The sequence below is a fragment of the Saimiri boliviensis genome, chromosome 1 (assembly GCF_048565385.1).
Source record: "Saimiri boliviensis isolate mSaiBol1 chromosome 1, mSaiBol1.pri, whole genome shotgun sequence".
In the NCBI taxonomy this organism is placed as follows: Eukaryota; Metazoa; Chordata; class Mammalia; order Primates; family Cebidae; genus Saimiri; species Saimiri boliviensis.
Genome location: NC_133449.1, coordinates 125,896,318 through 125,913,925, shown reverse-complemented (window position 1 = coordinate 125,913,925; position 17,608 = coordinate 125,896,318). Strand labels below are relative to the sequence as shown.

Here is a 17,608-nt window from a genome sequence, read left to right as displayed (position 1 = left end):
CACACAGAAGTTTTAAGCCTTTCTGTGGCAAATGTATCAATCTTTTATCATGACTAGGTTTCTGTCTTGCTTAGAAAGGGTCGTTTGAAGATTATAAATATTAATAAGTTTCCCCGTATTTTCCTGTAGAACTTCCATGATTTAATTTCTTTTGTTTAAACTAGGAATTGGCATTCACGGCCTCTTTTGTCCCAAGTCTCAGAGGTCCCACGTATCATATAGAGCAGTATTGTCTTATGTTATTTTCCCCTGTATAATGTAGAAACAAAATACGTTGTTCAAAACAAGATACAGTGGCAGCAAATAATGGCAGCATCTCTGTAACTGCTGGTAAACCATATTTCATAGTTAAGAGTTTGTAAACTAAAGAGTCATATATTTGGATTCCTGGTTAATTAAAATCTGAATTCCATTTGACGTTCCAGTGAAATCATAGTTTTACTTCATAGCAGTGGATGTTTTTTCCCACCCGTTCTGTTTTGTTTTGCCTTTTTCCTTCCTGAGACAGGGTCTTGCTCTGTCACCCCAGATGTAGTGCAGTCGCATCATCACAGCTCACTGCAGCCTCAACCTCCTGAGCTTAAGTGATTCTCTGACCTCGGCCTCTTGAGCAGCAAGGATAACAGACACCTACCACTATGCCTGGCTAATTTTTGTATTTTTTGTAAAGACAGGGTCTCACTATGTTGCCCAGACTCGTCTTGAACTCCTGAGCTCAAGCAGTCTGTTCATCTTGGCCTCCAAAAGTGCTGGGATTACAGGCATGAGCCACCATGCCTCGCCCCTTTAATCTATCTTTAACTGTTCAAAGTGATTTACCTGATTAATTTCGAACATACTTAGTTTTTTAAAAGTTAAGTGTATTTTATCTAGCTATTTTTAAAAGGCCACATCTAACCTTGGCTTTTATAAATATGTTTAAATTTATTATTTCCAGAATAATTAAAAACAGATCTCTGTAGCTTCATGTTTTGTTACTTTTTTTTTTTTTTTTTTTTTTTTTTGGTTTTGATACAGGGTCTTGCTCTATTGCCCAGGCTGCTTGCTGGAGTATAGTCATAGCTCTGTACCCTCAAACTCCCAAACTCAAGTAATCCTCCCACCTCAGCCTCCCAAGTAGTTGGGACCACAGTCAGGCACCACCATGCTAGGCAAATTTTTTAAATTTTATTTTTAGTAGAGACTCTTGCTATATTGCTCAGGCTGGTCTTAAACTCCTGGACCCAAGTGATCCTCCCACTTTAACCTCCTGAAGTGCTGAGATTACGAGTGTGAATCACCACACCCAGCCGGTTATTGGTTTTGTATAGCAAGTCTTTTGTGGGTGGTGGAAAAATGAAGTGCTAGAAAATATTGTAGGAGGTGAAACTTGAGATGTGGCAAAAGCCACATGGGCCAAATGTTTGTCACTTTTCTTAGTTTTGCTTTTTTTTTTTTTTTTTTTAAGGTTTTGCTCTTGGGAAAGCCGCTGACCGGTTCGATGCTTTGAGGAAGGTATGTACATTCTTTTCTTGGTTGACACTCAGTAAAAGATAAGTAAGCTATATGGTAGACACAGTGGGAACCACAAAAAGATAATTTGTCCCAGAACGTTCCCAGGAGGCTTGCTGTCAAGATTTAATTAGCTCATAAAAATCAGTTTCAGAAGTACTTACATTCCTTCACACCATTTTTTATCAGATTTATAATTGCCTAGCCAAGTTAGGAGACAGCTGTGGAAGTTTCAACACTGACAGAGTGTTTGAAGATACTAAGGAATTATTGTTAATTTTTTTTTTTTTTTTTTTTTTTGAAATAGTATCTCACTCTTGTTTTCCAGGCTGGAGTGCAATGGCATGATCTTGACTCACCGCAACCTCTGTCCCCTGGGTTCAAGTAATTCTCCTGTCTCCACCTCCCAAGTAGCTGGGATTACAGGTGCCCCCCACCATGCCTGGCTAATTTTTGTATTTTTGGTAGAGATGGGGATTTTCAATGTTGGTCAGGCTGGTCTTGAACTCCTAACCTCAAGTGATCTGCCTACCTGAGCCTCCCAAAGTGCTGGGATTACATACGTAAGCCACCACGCTTGGCCAGGAATTATTGTTACTTTTTTTTAGGCATGATAGTGATATTGTGGTTAAGAGTTTAAAAAAATAAGTCCTTATATTTTAGAAGTATATACTAACCTTTTTGCATAAATGAATTTTTAATAATGAAACATTTTATTAAAAGTATTTTTGGAATCCTTGAAAAGATGTAAATTTCAACACATTTAAGAAAAACATTTTCCTTCTTTCAGGCAAAGAACAGAGCAGTTCACTATTTGCATTATATAGAACGATATGAAGACCATACAAGTGAGTGTTAATCTATTTTTTTTTTAATTTGCAGGATTACATTTGTTAAAGTATGTGTGGCAATGTATCTCTATAGTTATCTTTGTGCTCTCTCTTATTACATTCTTACAAACACATGAATTATGAAAACAATCTCCTAAGAAGGTTAGTAAAGTGAATGAATTTAGAGCTTATCATTTATCCTTGGTGAATGTGCACTGGCGGTTGAGGCTAGTATACATTGCTTTGCAATATTTGCAAAGGCATTAAAGCCACACACCTAAACCTTCTGTGTTTATGTTTTTACCTTCCAGTATTCCATGATATTTCATTAAGATATAAAAGGACACATATCAAGATGAAGAAACAACCCAAAGGTAACTTTAAAACTCTTACCACTTGTTGATGATAAAGCAGAGAAATTGTTTAACAGTTCTGTCCTCTCCTCTGTTTTTGCTCATCTTTAGTTGAATTCATCTTGATTTAAGAGCTCATATTAGATTTAAGAATGATGAGGCTCTCAGAGAAATAAAGAATAGTCAAGGCACACAGGCTCCCGTGAGCACAGGCTTGTTCCAGGAATACTTGATGGTGGGGAGAGCACATTGGAAATGGGAAATAGCAACTGAGTGGAGTAGGGTTTGGAGGAGTGGGAATATTAGTTCCTCACAGGAAATTCGTTGTTGCTTTTAGACATTTCTGTTCTAACTTATTCAGGTGCAGGTGTTTACTGCACATCAAGTTCTGATTGAATGTCTTCTGTGAGCTGGGTGCTACTCTAGGCACTAGGGATGATGCAGAGATGGACTTTCCTGTTTTATGGACAAGAAGGCAGGAAGAGGCCGGGCGCGGTGGCTCAAGCCTATAATCCCAGCACTTTGGGAGGCCGAGGCGGGTGGATCACAAGGTCGAGAGATCGAGACCATCCTGGTCAACATGGTGAAACCCCGTCTCTACTAAAAATACAAAACATTAGCTGGGCATGTTGGCACGTGCCTGTAATCCCAGCTACTCAGGAGGCTGAGGCAGGAGAATTGCTTGAACCCAGGAGGCAGAGGTTGCAGTGAGCCGAGATCGTGCCATTGCACTCCAGCCTGGGTAACAAGAGCGAAACTCCGTCTCAAAAAAAAAAAAGAAGGCAGGAAGGCAGAGTTTAGGGTCATGTGCTAGGGCAGGCATGCCTAGTGGTCTCTGAGTGTAGGATTCTTGAACATTCTGATTTGCATTTCACCTGTAGTTCTACAATAAGGAATGATTTTATGTAACTTTTGGTATATAAATCTCAAAAAGTTTTGAGTCAGAAGAGATAAAACATCATATTTAAAATTTCTTATCAAAGCTTCTAATACAACTTTGCTAGAGCTATGGCTTGGAAATAAATAGCCCTCAAATACAGAATCAGTTGTGTTAATGCACCAGAAGTTGCCTTCTGCTTTAAAACCATAATTAACCATTTAAATGCTGGATAAAAACCATATATTTTGTCATTAGAAAAGGTGTTGAGTGGACTTCAAGGTTTAGATCTGTGCTGTCCCACACAGTAGCCACTAGCCGGCCTGGCTAGGGAGCACTTCACATGGGGCTATTGAGATGTGCTCTAATTGTCAAATACGCACCAGAATGCAAAGACCTAGTACAAAAAAAGAATATGAAATATTTCAAAAATGTTATTGTATTGATAACATTTTTAAATGATAATGTTTGGACATATTGGGTTAATAAAACACATTACTAAATAAACTTTTAAAAAACTTTAGAAAATGCATCTATGAGAATGTTTAAAATTATGTCTATGCATCTGCTTGTGGCTTGCATTATATTTATGTTGGGCAATGTTGTTTAGATACATTTTTATATCTGGATGATTTTTGAATGACTGCTTCAATTTTAATTTAATTGAAGAAGCTACCTTTTAAAATCTTTCCTGTCTTTTAATCAAAGCTGTATTGTATTAGCTAGACCATTACCTGTTTATTGGGGTTAAATATTCTGATTTTGAAACTAAAACAGTCTATAGTACTTTTAGACATTTCCTAAATACGTGTACATTTATAGACATTCTGTACGTACATGTACAAATAGGCATTTCCTAAATGATGTTCCTATGTGTTGCTAGTTCTGTGGGAGATAGAATAGGTGTTACTCCAGAAAGGACGCCAAATGTCAGAACAGGATTAAGGAAAGGCACCAAAAGTGTTTGTGCATCTTTGTGAACGTTGCAGTCTTTAATGCACTGCCATGCAATATGAATCTCCCAAGGGAAATGGAAAGTGTGTTTCCAAACTTACTTAACCATGGAACACGTCTACCTTGGCAATAGGACAGTATTCAGTTCCACACACAGCACTGCAAAACTTTGCCACTTAAATATACACATTAAGTTTCATTAAACAAGTGTTTTTTTGACATAGTCTCTGCCTGGAAGGTAGTCAAATCATTACCATAAGACTACGACCACTGTCACGTGGGTGTTTGTGTATGTGTGACACAGTGGCCAGCATTTGTGCTTTGTCTGTGCTGGTCCAGGTACTGTGTATTACACACCTCGATGCTCACCAGCAGCACTGCTAAGTAGGTATTGTAGGGAGGAGCCTTCTTGTCTGGGTCATCCAGAGAGCAGTGGCAGGGTAGAGGCTGCCTCTCAGCTCCTTCTGGAATCTGCATGATACCCCCTTCCATGTGTATCTCCCTCTAGGTGTGTGTGCACTTGTGCTCATCCAGACGTGGGTACATTGTGTTCACACATGGGCACATATTCTGTGTGTAAATAACTCCACATGGAAGAACAAAGGACTCCATTGTGTCCTGTCTTTAGCTATCCTCTTAAGTTCTTGCATGCTTTAGCATAATTATGGAGGCCACAGTTCATTGGCCCTCTCAAGTAGAAGGAATAGTTCTTGACCATAAAAAGTCAAATGAGAAAGACAGTAATGTCCAACTTCTAGAGTAGATCTTCTACCTTGGAGCAGAAGAGGTGTGTGCTTAGTTTCATGTCTGGCAAATAAGAAAGTTAAAGGCCACACTTGGGCCCCTTCACGTTCCCTCACTCCACCTGCATTTGCCAGGTACTGCTATAGGCTCTGGGGACACTGTCGTAAACAAACAATATCCTGGCCCTTATGGAAGTCATCTTCTACTGGGGGGAAACATTGGATAAACAGGTTTCTTTGAGTACCCTAATCAGGGTACTGTATTAGAGTAGGAGGGAGGAAGGTGGAAGGAAGGATGCCACCTTGAGCAGCATGGTCACAGAAGGCGTGTCTGAGGAGAAGCAATTTGAGTGGGACCTTGAAGGTGAGAAGGAGCCAAGGGGGCAAAGCTGGGAGGACATTCCAGGCAGAGGGAATCCCAAGTGCAGTCCTCAAGGCAGGGACGCTAGCAGGAGGTGGTGTGTCTCTAGATGAGGTCAGAGGTGGGCAGGACTCAGGCACAGAGGGCTCTATAGGCCATGGCATTCTTTATTTTAATCTCGAGAACAGAGCGGGGTAGGGGGGTCTCTTTACATGGGGAGCAACATGTTTGGCTTGTGTTTTTAAAGCTCTCTGGAGAAGGGATTACAGGTGGAAATGGGGGTAGGGCAAGTGGCTGGAGGGGAGACCCCCAAAGATTTAGAGGCCAGCAAGGAGGGAAGGACAGGCCAGTAGCTAGAAGGAAATCTGGGAAAGGATATGTTACCATAAGAAAAGAAGAGCTTCTCTAGGAGGAGGAAGTGGACCCTCTGCTCAGGGCAACAGAACAGTGAAGGAGGCTGAGAAGAGATGTGTCCCTCCATCCTTAGTTAACATGAGTCTGGGGTGCCAAGAATTTTCATGCATCTTTGTTAGTAACAGTCCTGTTTTTTTACCCTCTGTGTTCAAGATATTTATAGATGTCATCTTTTTAATCCTTGTAGTATCCTGTTTAAGTAAGTGTCATCTTAGAAGTTAAGTTGTCAAGGGTCGACTCACTAGGAAGTGGTGATACCAGAATATGAATCAGTTTCCTGAAGCCCTGAGCCTGAAGCCATGTGAAAGTCAGCAGGGTGACTCCGCCCACTTCAGGCAAGTGGGCTGTGTTTCACCTGGTTTCTCTATTTCTAGGTTATGGCCTCCACTGCCACAGGGCCATCATTACCATCTGCCGGCTCATTGGCATCAAAGACATGTATGCCAAGGTCTCTGGGTCCCTCAATATGCTCAACCTCACCCGGGGACTCTTCCATGGGCTCTCCAGACAGGTAACCTTCTCCTGGGGTCTGAAACAAAAGTTTTAGTTTGTATTTCAGTTGTGTGTGTTGGGACTACCATGCCCTGGGGCCTTCTGGAGAATCTTTCCTGTGGGCACCTGAGGAATTGGGCATTCTTTGCTGTCTGTGACTGCATCCGTTTAGTTAAATTCACTGAAAAGTTCATTAAAATTACCTTTTAAAAAGTACTTCATGGATTTTTCTAAGTAGCGTTATTTCAAGCCAGGAATTACAATCTACATGTTATTATGAAAATAACACATGCTGTTCTAAAGCTCTGAAAGTATGGAAAAGTAAAATAAAAAGAGAACATCCATTTCCTTTTTTTTTTTTGAGACAGAGTTTCCCTCTTGTTACCCAGGCTGGAGTGCAATGGCGCGATCTCGGCTCACCGCAACCTCCGCCTCCTGGGTTCAGGCAATTCTTCTGCCTCAGCCCCCTGAGTAGCTGGGATTACAGGCACACGCCACCATGCCCAGCTAATTTTTTGTATTTTTAGTAGAGACGGGGTTTCACCATGTTGACCAGGATGGTCTCAATCTGTCGCCCTCGTGATCCACCTGCCTTGGCCTTCCAAAGTGCTGGGATTATAGGCTTGAGCCACCGCACCCGGACTCCATTTCCTAATTTAGTCCTTTCAGCCGGGGCTAGGGTGAAGCACTCTGCATTCAGGGCAAGCACAGTCAGTTTCCCGTTACCTGCGTAGGTAGTTCGGACTGATGCCTGGGTGGGTAAGAAACTATGAACTTGCCAGGTTACTATTCCTCATAGGTGGGCCCAGCTTCCAGTCACCCACCATGGAGGAGAGGACGGTGACTGCACTGGTCCCCCATTCTTGGGTACCCATCCTGCTTGCCCAGTAGGGCTGGCCTGTCTCTTGAAAGGATGGGTAGACCTTAGCATAGATGGATGAGCAGATTCGGTTCGGTAGGTTTCATTTGCTGAACTCTGTTAGGTGAGGACTTTGGCAGGCTTCCTGACACTTCAAGAGTACAGTGGTGGGTTTTAGTTAAAGTGATCCAGGGAGTAATTTTCCACATCTCTAGGAAAATTAGAAGAAAAAGAAGGCTTTAGGTAAAAGATGTTTTTGAAGCTTTTCGTGTTTGTTGGTACTGCCTAAAACACCTTTCACAGCACTTCTAAGTTGAAACATTAGAGGTTTAATTAAGATGTTGGTTTTAGATAGGTTTATTTATGATCCAGTAGACTTGTTCTTTTATGTGATATTTTTGTTTTCTGTTAGTTTTTTAAACCTTCTGACATGATTACCATATATCATCTCTCCTAAAATGCTATCAGCTATAAAAGGTTACATTATTTTTTTTTTTTTTTTTTTTTTTTTTTTTTTTGAGACAGAGTTTCCCTCTTGTTACCCAGGCTGGAGTGCAATGGCGCGATCTCGGCTCACCGCAACCTCCGCCTCCTGGGTGCAGGCAATTCTCCTGCCTCAGCCTCCTGAGTAGCTGGGATTACAGGCACGCACCACCATGCCCAGCTAATTTTTTTTTAGTATTTTTAGTAGAGATGGGGTTTCACTATGTTGACCAGGACGGTCTCGATCTCTCGACCTCGTGATCCATCCGCCTCTGCCTCCCAAAGTGCTGGGATTACAGGCTTGAGCCACCGCGCCCGGCCGGGTTACATTATTTAATATGCTACACAAAAAGAAAAAGATGTTACCAGTTTAGGTGATATGCCTTTGATTGAAAGATACACCAATATAAATTATTTTATTTTGTTTATGAAACGGCTCATCTCTTTTCTAATTTAAAACATACATAGAATTAGAATAGTGCAAGGCAGCCATAAGGCCTGGGATCATGGGATTGACATATCAGGTATGTCATTGTACCGTGAATAATGTCTACTGAACTAATCTGCCTGCTTCCAGATCTCTGTGGCCTCCCTCTACAGTGAATCCCCATGGCCCTGTCACCTAGCTGATGACCAGTTGCTTCTCAGTACCACCCCCAGTTATTTTGAGCCAAATCTCAGACATTTTATTTTACCCCTAAATATTTTAGTATATATTTTCTAAAGGATAAGCATTAAAAAATACCCTATAATACTATTATCATACCTAAAAATTTAACAGTAACTTGTATCATTAAATGTCCTATCAATGTTCATACAAATGAACATTGGAACAGTGTTCATACAAATGAACATTTGGACTAATGAACATTTGTCTAAACGAACAAATTCCATTTGTTAGATTTAAAAAATGCTTTTTACACAAAGTGTTTGAATCAGGCTGCAGAATAGGTCAATGTGTTGTATGTTTTTGCTATGCCTTTTCAATAGGTTTCCCCTCGTCTTTCCCTGCCCCTTATGATTTTTTTGCTGAGGAATCCAGCTTGTTTGTTTCATAGTGCTTCCCGGTCTATTGCTGACTAAAACACCTCTGGGGTCCTTAATGTCTTCTCTCCTGTGTATTTACTGTAAATTGGTAGTTAGATCTAGGGGATTGGTGAGATTCAAGTTCAGTGTTTGGCATAGCGTAGTGCATAATCAGGAGGGTTTAGAAGCCAAGGGACCAGTGGCCAAGGGCCTTCCTTTGTCCCGGTTTGGGGTGGGCAGATGAGGCAGATGAGGCTGAAATGGCACCACCCATGACAGGTTACCAAAGTTTAGCCACAAAACACATTAACCCAAATCCACTGAAATGGTCTTTGAATTCCCCTAGGCTGTACTGCTGGCTTCCTTCTCCCTGTGGAAGTTCTGCTTTTTATGCTGCAAATGTACTTCAGACCTAACCTGTTCTCAATTTGGTCTGGCCTAGGAAACCCATCAACAGCTGGCTGATAAGAAGGGCCTCCATGTTGTGGAAATCCGGGAGGAATGTGGTCCTCTGCCCATTGTGGTTGCCTCCCCGCGGGGGGCACTGAGTAAGGATCCAGAACCAGAAGATGAAGTTCCAGACATCAAACTGGACTGGCAAGATGTGAAGACTGCGCAGGGAATTAAAGGCTCTGTGTGGTCTAATTTAAAGAGAGGTGCCATGTAACCTTTCTGGCTTTGTGCAGCCAGTGCCTGTGCTGCCCCATACCTAGGAGAGACTCAGCTCCTCACAGCTTGGGGTGTTGCCTTGTTTTTTGTTTGTTTTGAGGAAAGTTTAAACTGTTGAGAAATAAATAATTACAGCTTTCGTTTATTGAGCACATGGTACATGCCAGTGTGATAGGATCTTTACATGTATATCTCAGTTCAAGACTACCTTAAATATTCATCCAAAGTAGCAAATGAGTTAGGGAGACAGGGCTAATAATCTGACCCAATCAGTAATATGCACAATAATAATTGCTATAATAATTGTAGCTAATATATATATTAACTCATTCGTCCAAAGTGAATGTGATTAACTTCATTTTACAGAGCAGTTAAGAAACTTGACTACCTTGAGGAACTGCCAAACTGTTTTCCACAGTGGAAATGGAAGCCTGTAGGCTTCTGTTGGAAATGTTAAATGGTGTATTAATTGTACACCATTGTAATTTTGACTTGTGTTTCCCTGATGGCTGATGATGTTGAACATTTTTTCATGTGCTTATTGGCCATTTGTATGTGTTTTTTGGAGAAATGTCTATTCAGAGCCTTTGCCCATTTAAAAAGTTATTTTTTGTTATTATTGAGTTCCTTACAGTTTCTTGATATAAGCCCCCTATGAGAAACATGCTTTACAAAAGTTTTTACCCATTCTGGGAAACATATACATATAAGTATATATATATATATATATATATATATAAACATATATATGTGTGTGTGTGTGTGTGTGTGTGTGTGTGTATATATGTATGTGTATGTATATATTTTATTTCTTTGGATACTTTTTCTGCCCCACTTACATCCTCTTTCTGGGACACTGATGACACAAATGTTAAACCTTTAATTATTGTCCCGTGAGTCCCTGAAGCTCTCTTTATTTTTTTCTAAATGTTAAATCTTTTATTATCATCTAATGAGTCTCTGAGGCTCTGTGTTATTATTTTTTTTCCAGTCTGTTTTCTCTCTGTTGCTCAGTTTAGGTCATTTCTGTTGTCTTAGCTTCAGGATAACTGGTTATTTTCCCTTTCCTTTCCATTCTGCTCGTGAACCATCCATGCAGTACTTTAACTGTGGCGATCATCGTGTATTTTAATTAAAATTTCCATTGGATTTCTTTTTTATATCTCCTGTTTCTTTGCTGAGGTTTTCTATTTGCTGAGACTTTTTTTTTTTTTTTTTTTTGATTGCTTCAAAAGTGTTTGTAATTGCTCACTGAAGCATTTTTATGATGGCTGCTTTAAAATCCTTCTCATCAGTTGGGTGTGGTGGCTCATGCCTGTAATCCAGCACTTTGCAAGGCTGAGGCAGGAGAACTACTTCAGTTCAAGAGTTGAGACCAGCCTGGGCAACAAAGTGAGACCTCATCTCTACAAAAAATAAAAAGTAAATTTAAAAGTTAGCTAGCTAGGCATGGTGCCTGTAGTCCCAGCTACATAGGAGGCTGAAGTGGGAGGATCATTTGATCACAGGAGGTTGAAGTTGCAGTGAGTTTTGTTCACACCACTCTAGCCTGGGCAGCAGAGTGAGAACTTGTCTCAAAAAAAAAAAAAAAAAAATTGTTGTCATATGTCTGTGTCATCTTAGTGTTGACATCCCTTGATGTTTTTTCTCATTCAAGTTTACAATTTCCTGGTTCTTGTTATGATGAGTGACTTTGGCTGTATCCTGGACATCTTCACTGTTATGCAATGAATCTCTGGGAGTTATTTACATCTCTCAGCATGCTTCCTCTGATGGTGCCGGTGTGCAATGGGGCACAGCCTCATTACTGCCTGGTAAGGATGGAGATCCAGGTTTCCTACTGTGGCTCTTCTGGAGACCTCCGCTGCTGCCTTTCTGCTGGAATTAGGAGGAGCACCCTGATGACACCACGACATAGGGAGAAGGCTGTCTTAGGCTGGATGGTGAACGTTCTCAGCCTGTTATATTCGGTGAGGGTGGGGCTCTTTTTTTTCCTGTGGTATTTTGCTAGAGTAAGGTAGTTATTTCCTAGAAGTTAACTGTCTTGTTTAACTTCCTTTTTTTAAATACCTAACAAATACCGAGACAATGAACTTTAAGCAACAAAGGACAATCATCCTCTGGAGAGGGGAAACAAAATTATCTGTACTTAATATCTGGAAAAAGTCCATGGCTCCAGGAAGGGTTACCCCATCAGGACCTGGCGGTTTCCTGGAGCTGACGTGCAGTTGGGCAGTCAAGGTGGTTAGAGTTCACAGGGGAGAATGCCTTTGACGGGAGGGCTGCACAGCAGGAGAACTAAGATCTGTAGAGAGTTTCCATCAGATACTCAGTTATACACAGTGCATGCCTGTGAGGAAACTCACCCAAAAGAATAAGAGGGAACAGTGTTTAGAGCTGCAAATAGTGCCTGTTTTCAATAGCCACAGTGGAAAATCTTGTAACCTAAGTGGCATTGGAAGAAAACTAAGATGCTCTAATGGTAGAAAAATTAATTCTATATAAAAACTACCCCTGGTCCCAACTCACAAAGCTTAAAAAAAAGACCAAACGAACACATCTGTTTCCAGGTAATTTAATTGTGTTCCAGAACATAGCTCAAGAATAAAGGAATACAAGAAATATATCCGATAAAGTAAAATATACAGTACTTGGTATCTAACAAATCACTAGGCATGCAAAGAAGCATGAAAATAAGCTCATAATGAAGGGAAAAATAAGTCCATCAAAACTGACCCAGGAATCAGTAGACAACATTAAAGCAGGTATTATGACTGTATTCCATATGTTCAAAAAGCTAGAGAGAAAAACATACTAAGTAGAGGGATGGAAGATACAGAACAAATTGAACCTCTAGAGATGGAAACTATAATATCTGATGAAAAACACTGGATGCAGTTAACAGCAGATTGGACATCTCAGAAGAAGATAAGAGAATTTGAAGACAGCAACTTAAACAGGAAAAAGACTGCCGAAGAAGAGATGGTCGGAGAAATTGAGCTTCAGAGAACTATGGGACAACTTTGGGAGCCAAATATGTATGTTACTGGAGTCCCTGGAGAAAGAAGGTGTAAAAAAATATTTGAAGAAATAATAGCTGAATTGATGACAACTAGTGAGACCCAAGAAATGCAATGAATTGTATCAATCAAATTTCATCTGGCAATATAAGAGGAAACTTTAGAAGTGAGGAAGAGAGAGAAAGAGAACACAGCTTAGGTACAGAGGAAGAAAGGTAAAGACAGCAGCTTTCTTGTTGGAAATAATGCAAGGCAAGAGACAAACACCATTTTTAAAGTGTTTATATTTAAACTATTTCCAAATATTATTAAATAAATAATAGCCCAAAGGCGGAGAGGGGAGAAATGGAAAGAGACATTACCAACCTGGAATTCTTTGATTAAAAATGGAGAGTTTTCCAGATGTAAAACCTGAAAGAATGTAATCAGCCTTATAAGAGTTGTTAAAAGACATTCTTCAAGCAGAAGATGGTAACAGATGGAAACCTGCTTCTATGCAGAGAAATAACACTAGAAATGATAACTAGGTAGGTTATATACATAAAGGATTTCATATATCCTTTTATTCAGAAGTCTTTAAAACCTAATTGACTATTTAAAGCAAAAGTAATAATAATGTATCATGGTTTTCAACATGTAGAAGTAAAATATATAGTAATAGCCCAAAGGTGGAGAGGGGAGAAATGGAAATATGTAGTTATGTGGTTCTTACATATTTGAAATCGTGTTGTATATGAAGGTGGATTGGTTTAAGTTAAAGATGTGCACTGAAAATCCACCCTAAAGGAATCACAGAAGTAACACAATTACAGCTATTAGGCCAACAAAGAGGATAAAAATGCAATCTTAAAACTTATTTTTGAGACAGAATTTCTCTTGTCACTCAGGCTGGAGTGCAATGGTGCAATCTCGCTCACCGCATCCTCCTCCTCCCGGGTTCAAGTGATTCTCCTGTCTCAGCCTCCCAAGTAGCTGGGACTATAGGCACCCGCTACCACACCTGGCTAATTTTTGTATTTTTAGTAGAGACAGCGTTTCACTATGGCCAGGATGGTCTCAAACTCCTGACGTCGTGATCTGCCTGCCTCAGCTTCCCTAAGTGCTGAGATTACAGGTGACAGCCACCATGCCTGGCCAAAACTTTCTATTAATAAGTTTTAAGGTTGCATTCTAAAAGAAGGCAGAAAAAGGGACAGGGGAACAAGGAACAGGCAAAATAAATAGAAAACAGGATGCAAGATGGTAGATAGAAACCCAGCCATATTCATAATCACCTAAAGCGTAAATGGTCAGTGTTCTTTATAACCAGTTGGTTGATGGTCGTGTTGCTGTCAACTGGGTCCTTACTGATGTTCCTCTTACGAGATCTGTCTGAGAGGGGTGTTGATGTCTCTAACCTATAATAATGTCCACCCTAAAGGAATCACAGAAGTAACACAGTTCTGTGATTCCTTTAGGGTGGACATTATTAGGATTCATCTATTTCTCTTTGCAGTTCTATCAGTTTTTGCCTCATGTATTTTTTGATGCTCCGTTGTTCATTAAAGAATGTTTTCCAACCTAGGCAACATGGTGAGACCTCGTCTCTACAAAAAATTACAAAAGTAGCATGGTGGTGTGTTCCTATAGTCTCAGCTACAAGGAAGCTTAGGCAGGAGGATCGTTTGAGCCTTGGAGGTTGAGACTGTCATGAGCCATATTTGCACCCCAAAAAACAAGGATATGTTTTCTTGGAAAATTGACTCCTTATCATCATGTAATGCCCCTATATCTTTGCTGATTTTCCTTGCTCTGAAGTCAGCTCTGTCTGAAATTGATAGAACTACTCCCACTTTCTTTTGATTCGTGTTAGCCTGATATCTTTCTCCAATTCCTTTACTTTTAATCTACATGCGTCTTTATATTTAAAGTGGGTTTATTGTAGATAGTATGTAGTTGATTCTTGGTTTTTGATTAAGAATCAAAATTTCTCCCTTCTAACAATCTGTCTTTCCATTTGTGTATTTAGACCATTCACATTTAAAGTGATTCTTGATATAATTGAATTAATGTCTGCCATACTTCATACGTTACTGTAGCTTGTTGCCCTTGTTCTTTGTTCTATTTTTGTCTTCTACTTTCTCTGCCTTATGGTTCAATTTTCTCCCCTTTCTTCGCATATACTTTTTTTTTTTAACTTACTGATTACCCTAGATTTTACAGTACACGTTTACAGCTAATCCAAGGCCAATTTCAAATAGCGCTATATTGCTTCTTGGGTAGTGGGAATCCCTTGCATTAATAAAGTATTCCTAATTCCCCCCTCATATCTCTTGCTGTCATTCATTTTACTTATATAATCTATACTCATCAAGTACATTGTTGCTATTACTATTTTGAACAAACTGTTACCTGTTAGATCAACCAAGAAAAATGAAGTTTTAATTTTCCTTTCATCTATTCCTCCTTTGATGGTCTTCCTTTATGTAGAATCAAGTTTCGGGCTTACCGAATTTTCTTCTCTCTAAAGAACTTTTAGTGTTTCTCACAAGTCATCAAACTCCCTGCTGTCTGAGAAAAATCTTTATTCTCCTTTACTTTTGAAGGATAATTTCACGGGAAACAATTCTAGGTGGTGGGTTTTTTTTTGTTTGTTTGTTTGTTTTTCTTTTTTTCTCCTCTCACCACTTTAAATATTTCACTTCACTCTTGCTTGCATCGTTTTTGGGGAGAAGTTGGATATAATTCTATTTTTGCTTCTCTATAGGTAGGATGCTTTTTTCCTCTAGCTTCTTTCAACATTAAAAAAAAAAAAAAAACTATTCCTTTATGAGAAATATTGCACATTCATGATGCTCTCTAGTCAGAAGTTCTTTGAAACAACACTGTTGCTTTGGCCATTTGGCGAATGGAGTCATCTGACTCATTTGTTGTGCAAATGGCCTTGCAGATAGCATAGGTTTTGTTTTTGTTTTTTTGAGATGGAGTCTTGCTCTGTTGCCCAGGCTGTAATGGAGTGGAGTGCAGTGGTGTGATCTTGGCTCACTGCAACCTCTGCCTCCCAGGTTCAAGCGATTCTTGTGCCTCTGCCTCCCCAGTAGCTGGGATTACAGGTGTGTGCCACCATGCCTGGTTAATGTTTGTATTTTTAGTAAAGATTGGGTTTCACTATGTTGGCCAGGCTGGTCTTGACCTCCTGACAAGTGATCCGCCTACCTTGGCCTCCCAAAGTGCTGGGATTACAGGCATAAGCCACTGCACTTGGCCAGTAGCATAGGTTTTAAACTTGCCATTAAACCTGCCTGTTGGCTGGGCACAGTGGCTCATGCCTATAATCCCAGCACTTCGGGAGGCCAAGGCGGTGGATCACGAGGACAGGAGTTTAAGACCATCCTGGCCAAGATGGTGAAACCCTGTCTCTACTAAAAATACAAAAATTAGGCGGTCGTGGTGGTGGGCACCTGTAATCCCAGCTACTCAAGAGACTGAGGCAGACAATTACTTGAACCCGGGTGACAGAGGTTGCAGTAAGCTGAGATGACACCACTGTACTCCAGCCTGGGCTACAGAGCAAGACTCCGTATCAAACAAAACAAAACAAAACAAAAAACCCTGCCTGTAACCTTTTCAAATTTGGCCACATTTATCTGGATGGACATGACATCCTTGGCACAAATGCCACAGTTGCTGGTGGAGCATTTCCATGGGACATTCACATCCATGAACTCGCAGGCATTGTTTTGCACATTGAGGCTGTACCTGCTGCCACCGATGCATGTGAGCCGAGAAAGCTTTCAAGGTTTTTTCTTAATTTTTGATTTTCTGCAGGGTGAATGTGATGTGTAGGTACACTTTTTGGCACCTCGTGTGTGTGTGTGTGTGTGTGTGTGTGTGTGTGTGTGTTTTCCTGGATCTGTGGTTTGGTATCTGACATTAATTTGGGGAAATTCTGAGTCATTATGGCTTCAAATAGTTTTTCCATTCCTTTCTCTTTTTCTTCTTTCTGATATTCCCGTTAGGTATATATTACACCTTTTGTTGCCCCACAGTTATATCTGTTCCAGTTTTTGTTGTTGTTTAGTCTTTTTTCTCTTGGATTTTCAGTTTTGGAAGTTTCTATTGACATGTCCCCAAGCTCAGAGATTCTTTCCTCAGCTGTGTCCAGTCTACTAAGGAGTCCATTAAAAGCATTTGATGGGGCTGGGAGTGGATAAGATGGGTCTGAGGGAGGGATTACAAAGGAGGCATGAAGCAGCTTTTGGCGGTGACAGATATGGTCAACAAATGGATTGTGGTGATGGTTTCACAGTGTATACATAATCAAAATTTATTATCCAAGAGTACACTTTTTAGTGTGTAGTTTATGCTAAACATCTTAACTACCACCAGGGGGCAGAAAGAGCTTCCCAAATAATACAGTCTCTGTTTGCTGAATGCTGCAATGGAGACATTGATGATTGTAGTAGAAACCTATCTCTCTTCTCAGGGAAATAATTTGCAGTTAGAAATGCTTGTGTCCAGGCTGGGCGCAGGAGCTCACGCCTGTAATCCCAACACTTTGGGAGGCCGGGGCGGACGGATCGCGAGGTCAGGAGATCAAGACTACCTGGCCAATGTGATGAAACCTGTCTCTATTAAACATACAAAATTACCTGGGCATGGTGGCACGTGCCTGTAATCCCAGCTACTCAGGAGAGATTGAGGCAGGAGAATCACTTGAACCAGGGAGTCGGAGGTTGCAGTGAGCTGAGATCACCCCACTGCACTCCAGCCTGGCGACAGCAAGACTCCACCCCCCCCAAAAAAAAAAAAGCAAAAAAAGCATGTCCTACCTACAGAGGTGATCACTTCTGTTTGAAATGCTAAATGTGAGATCTTGAAGGGCTGTAAGTACCTACTAGCAACATGATTAAAGTTAAGCTTCCAGATTTGCAAGACAAAGATTACCTTGAAAGAATCACATTTGCTTCTCTTCCTCTCCTTTGTGGTTTTCAGGCACCTTTCAGCTGCAGATCATGCATTCAAACTGCAGTTTATCACTAGCCTAAAGGGTGAGT

The 17,608-nt window shown here is 40.5% G+C and overlaps 1 protein-coding gene across 2 annotated transcripts in view; it reads left to right on the top strand.

The window, feature by feature from the left end:
* Positions 1-14,878, top strand: part of MRPS5 (mitochondrial ribosomal protein S5) — a 36,401-nt gene extending 21,523 nt beyond the window's left edge. For both annotated transcript variants that reach the window (XM_003941248.4, XM_010352005.3), the window contains exons 8-12: positions 1,448-1,494; positions 2,282-2,339; positions 2,633-2,695; positions 6,398-6,534; positions 9,326-14,878. In XM_003941248.4, coding sequence (XP_003941297.2) covers positions 1,448-1,494; positions 2,282-2,339; positions 2,633-2,695; positions 6,398-6,534; positions 9,326-9,550 — 530 coding nt within the window. In that variant the 3' untranslated portion in view covers positions 9,551-14,878. The remainder of the gene's footprint in view (positions 1-1,447; positions 1,495-2,281; positions 2,340-2,632; positions 2,696-6,397; positions 6,535-9,325) is intronic.
* The last annotated feature ends 2,730 nt before the right edge of the window (positions 14,879-17,608 follow it).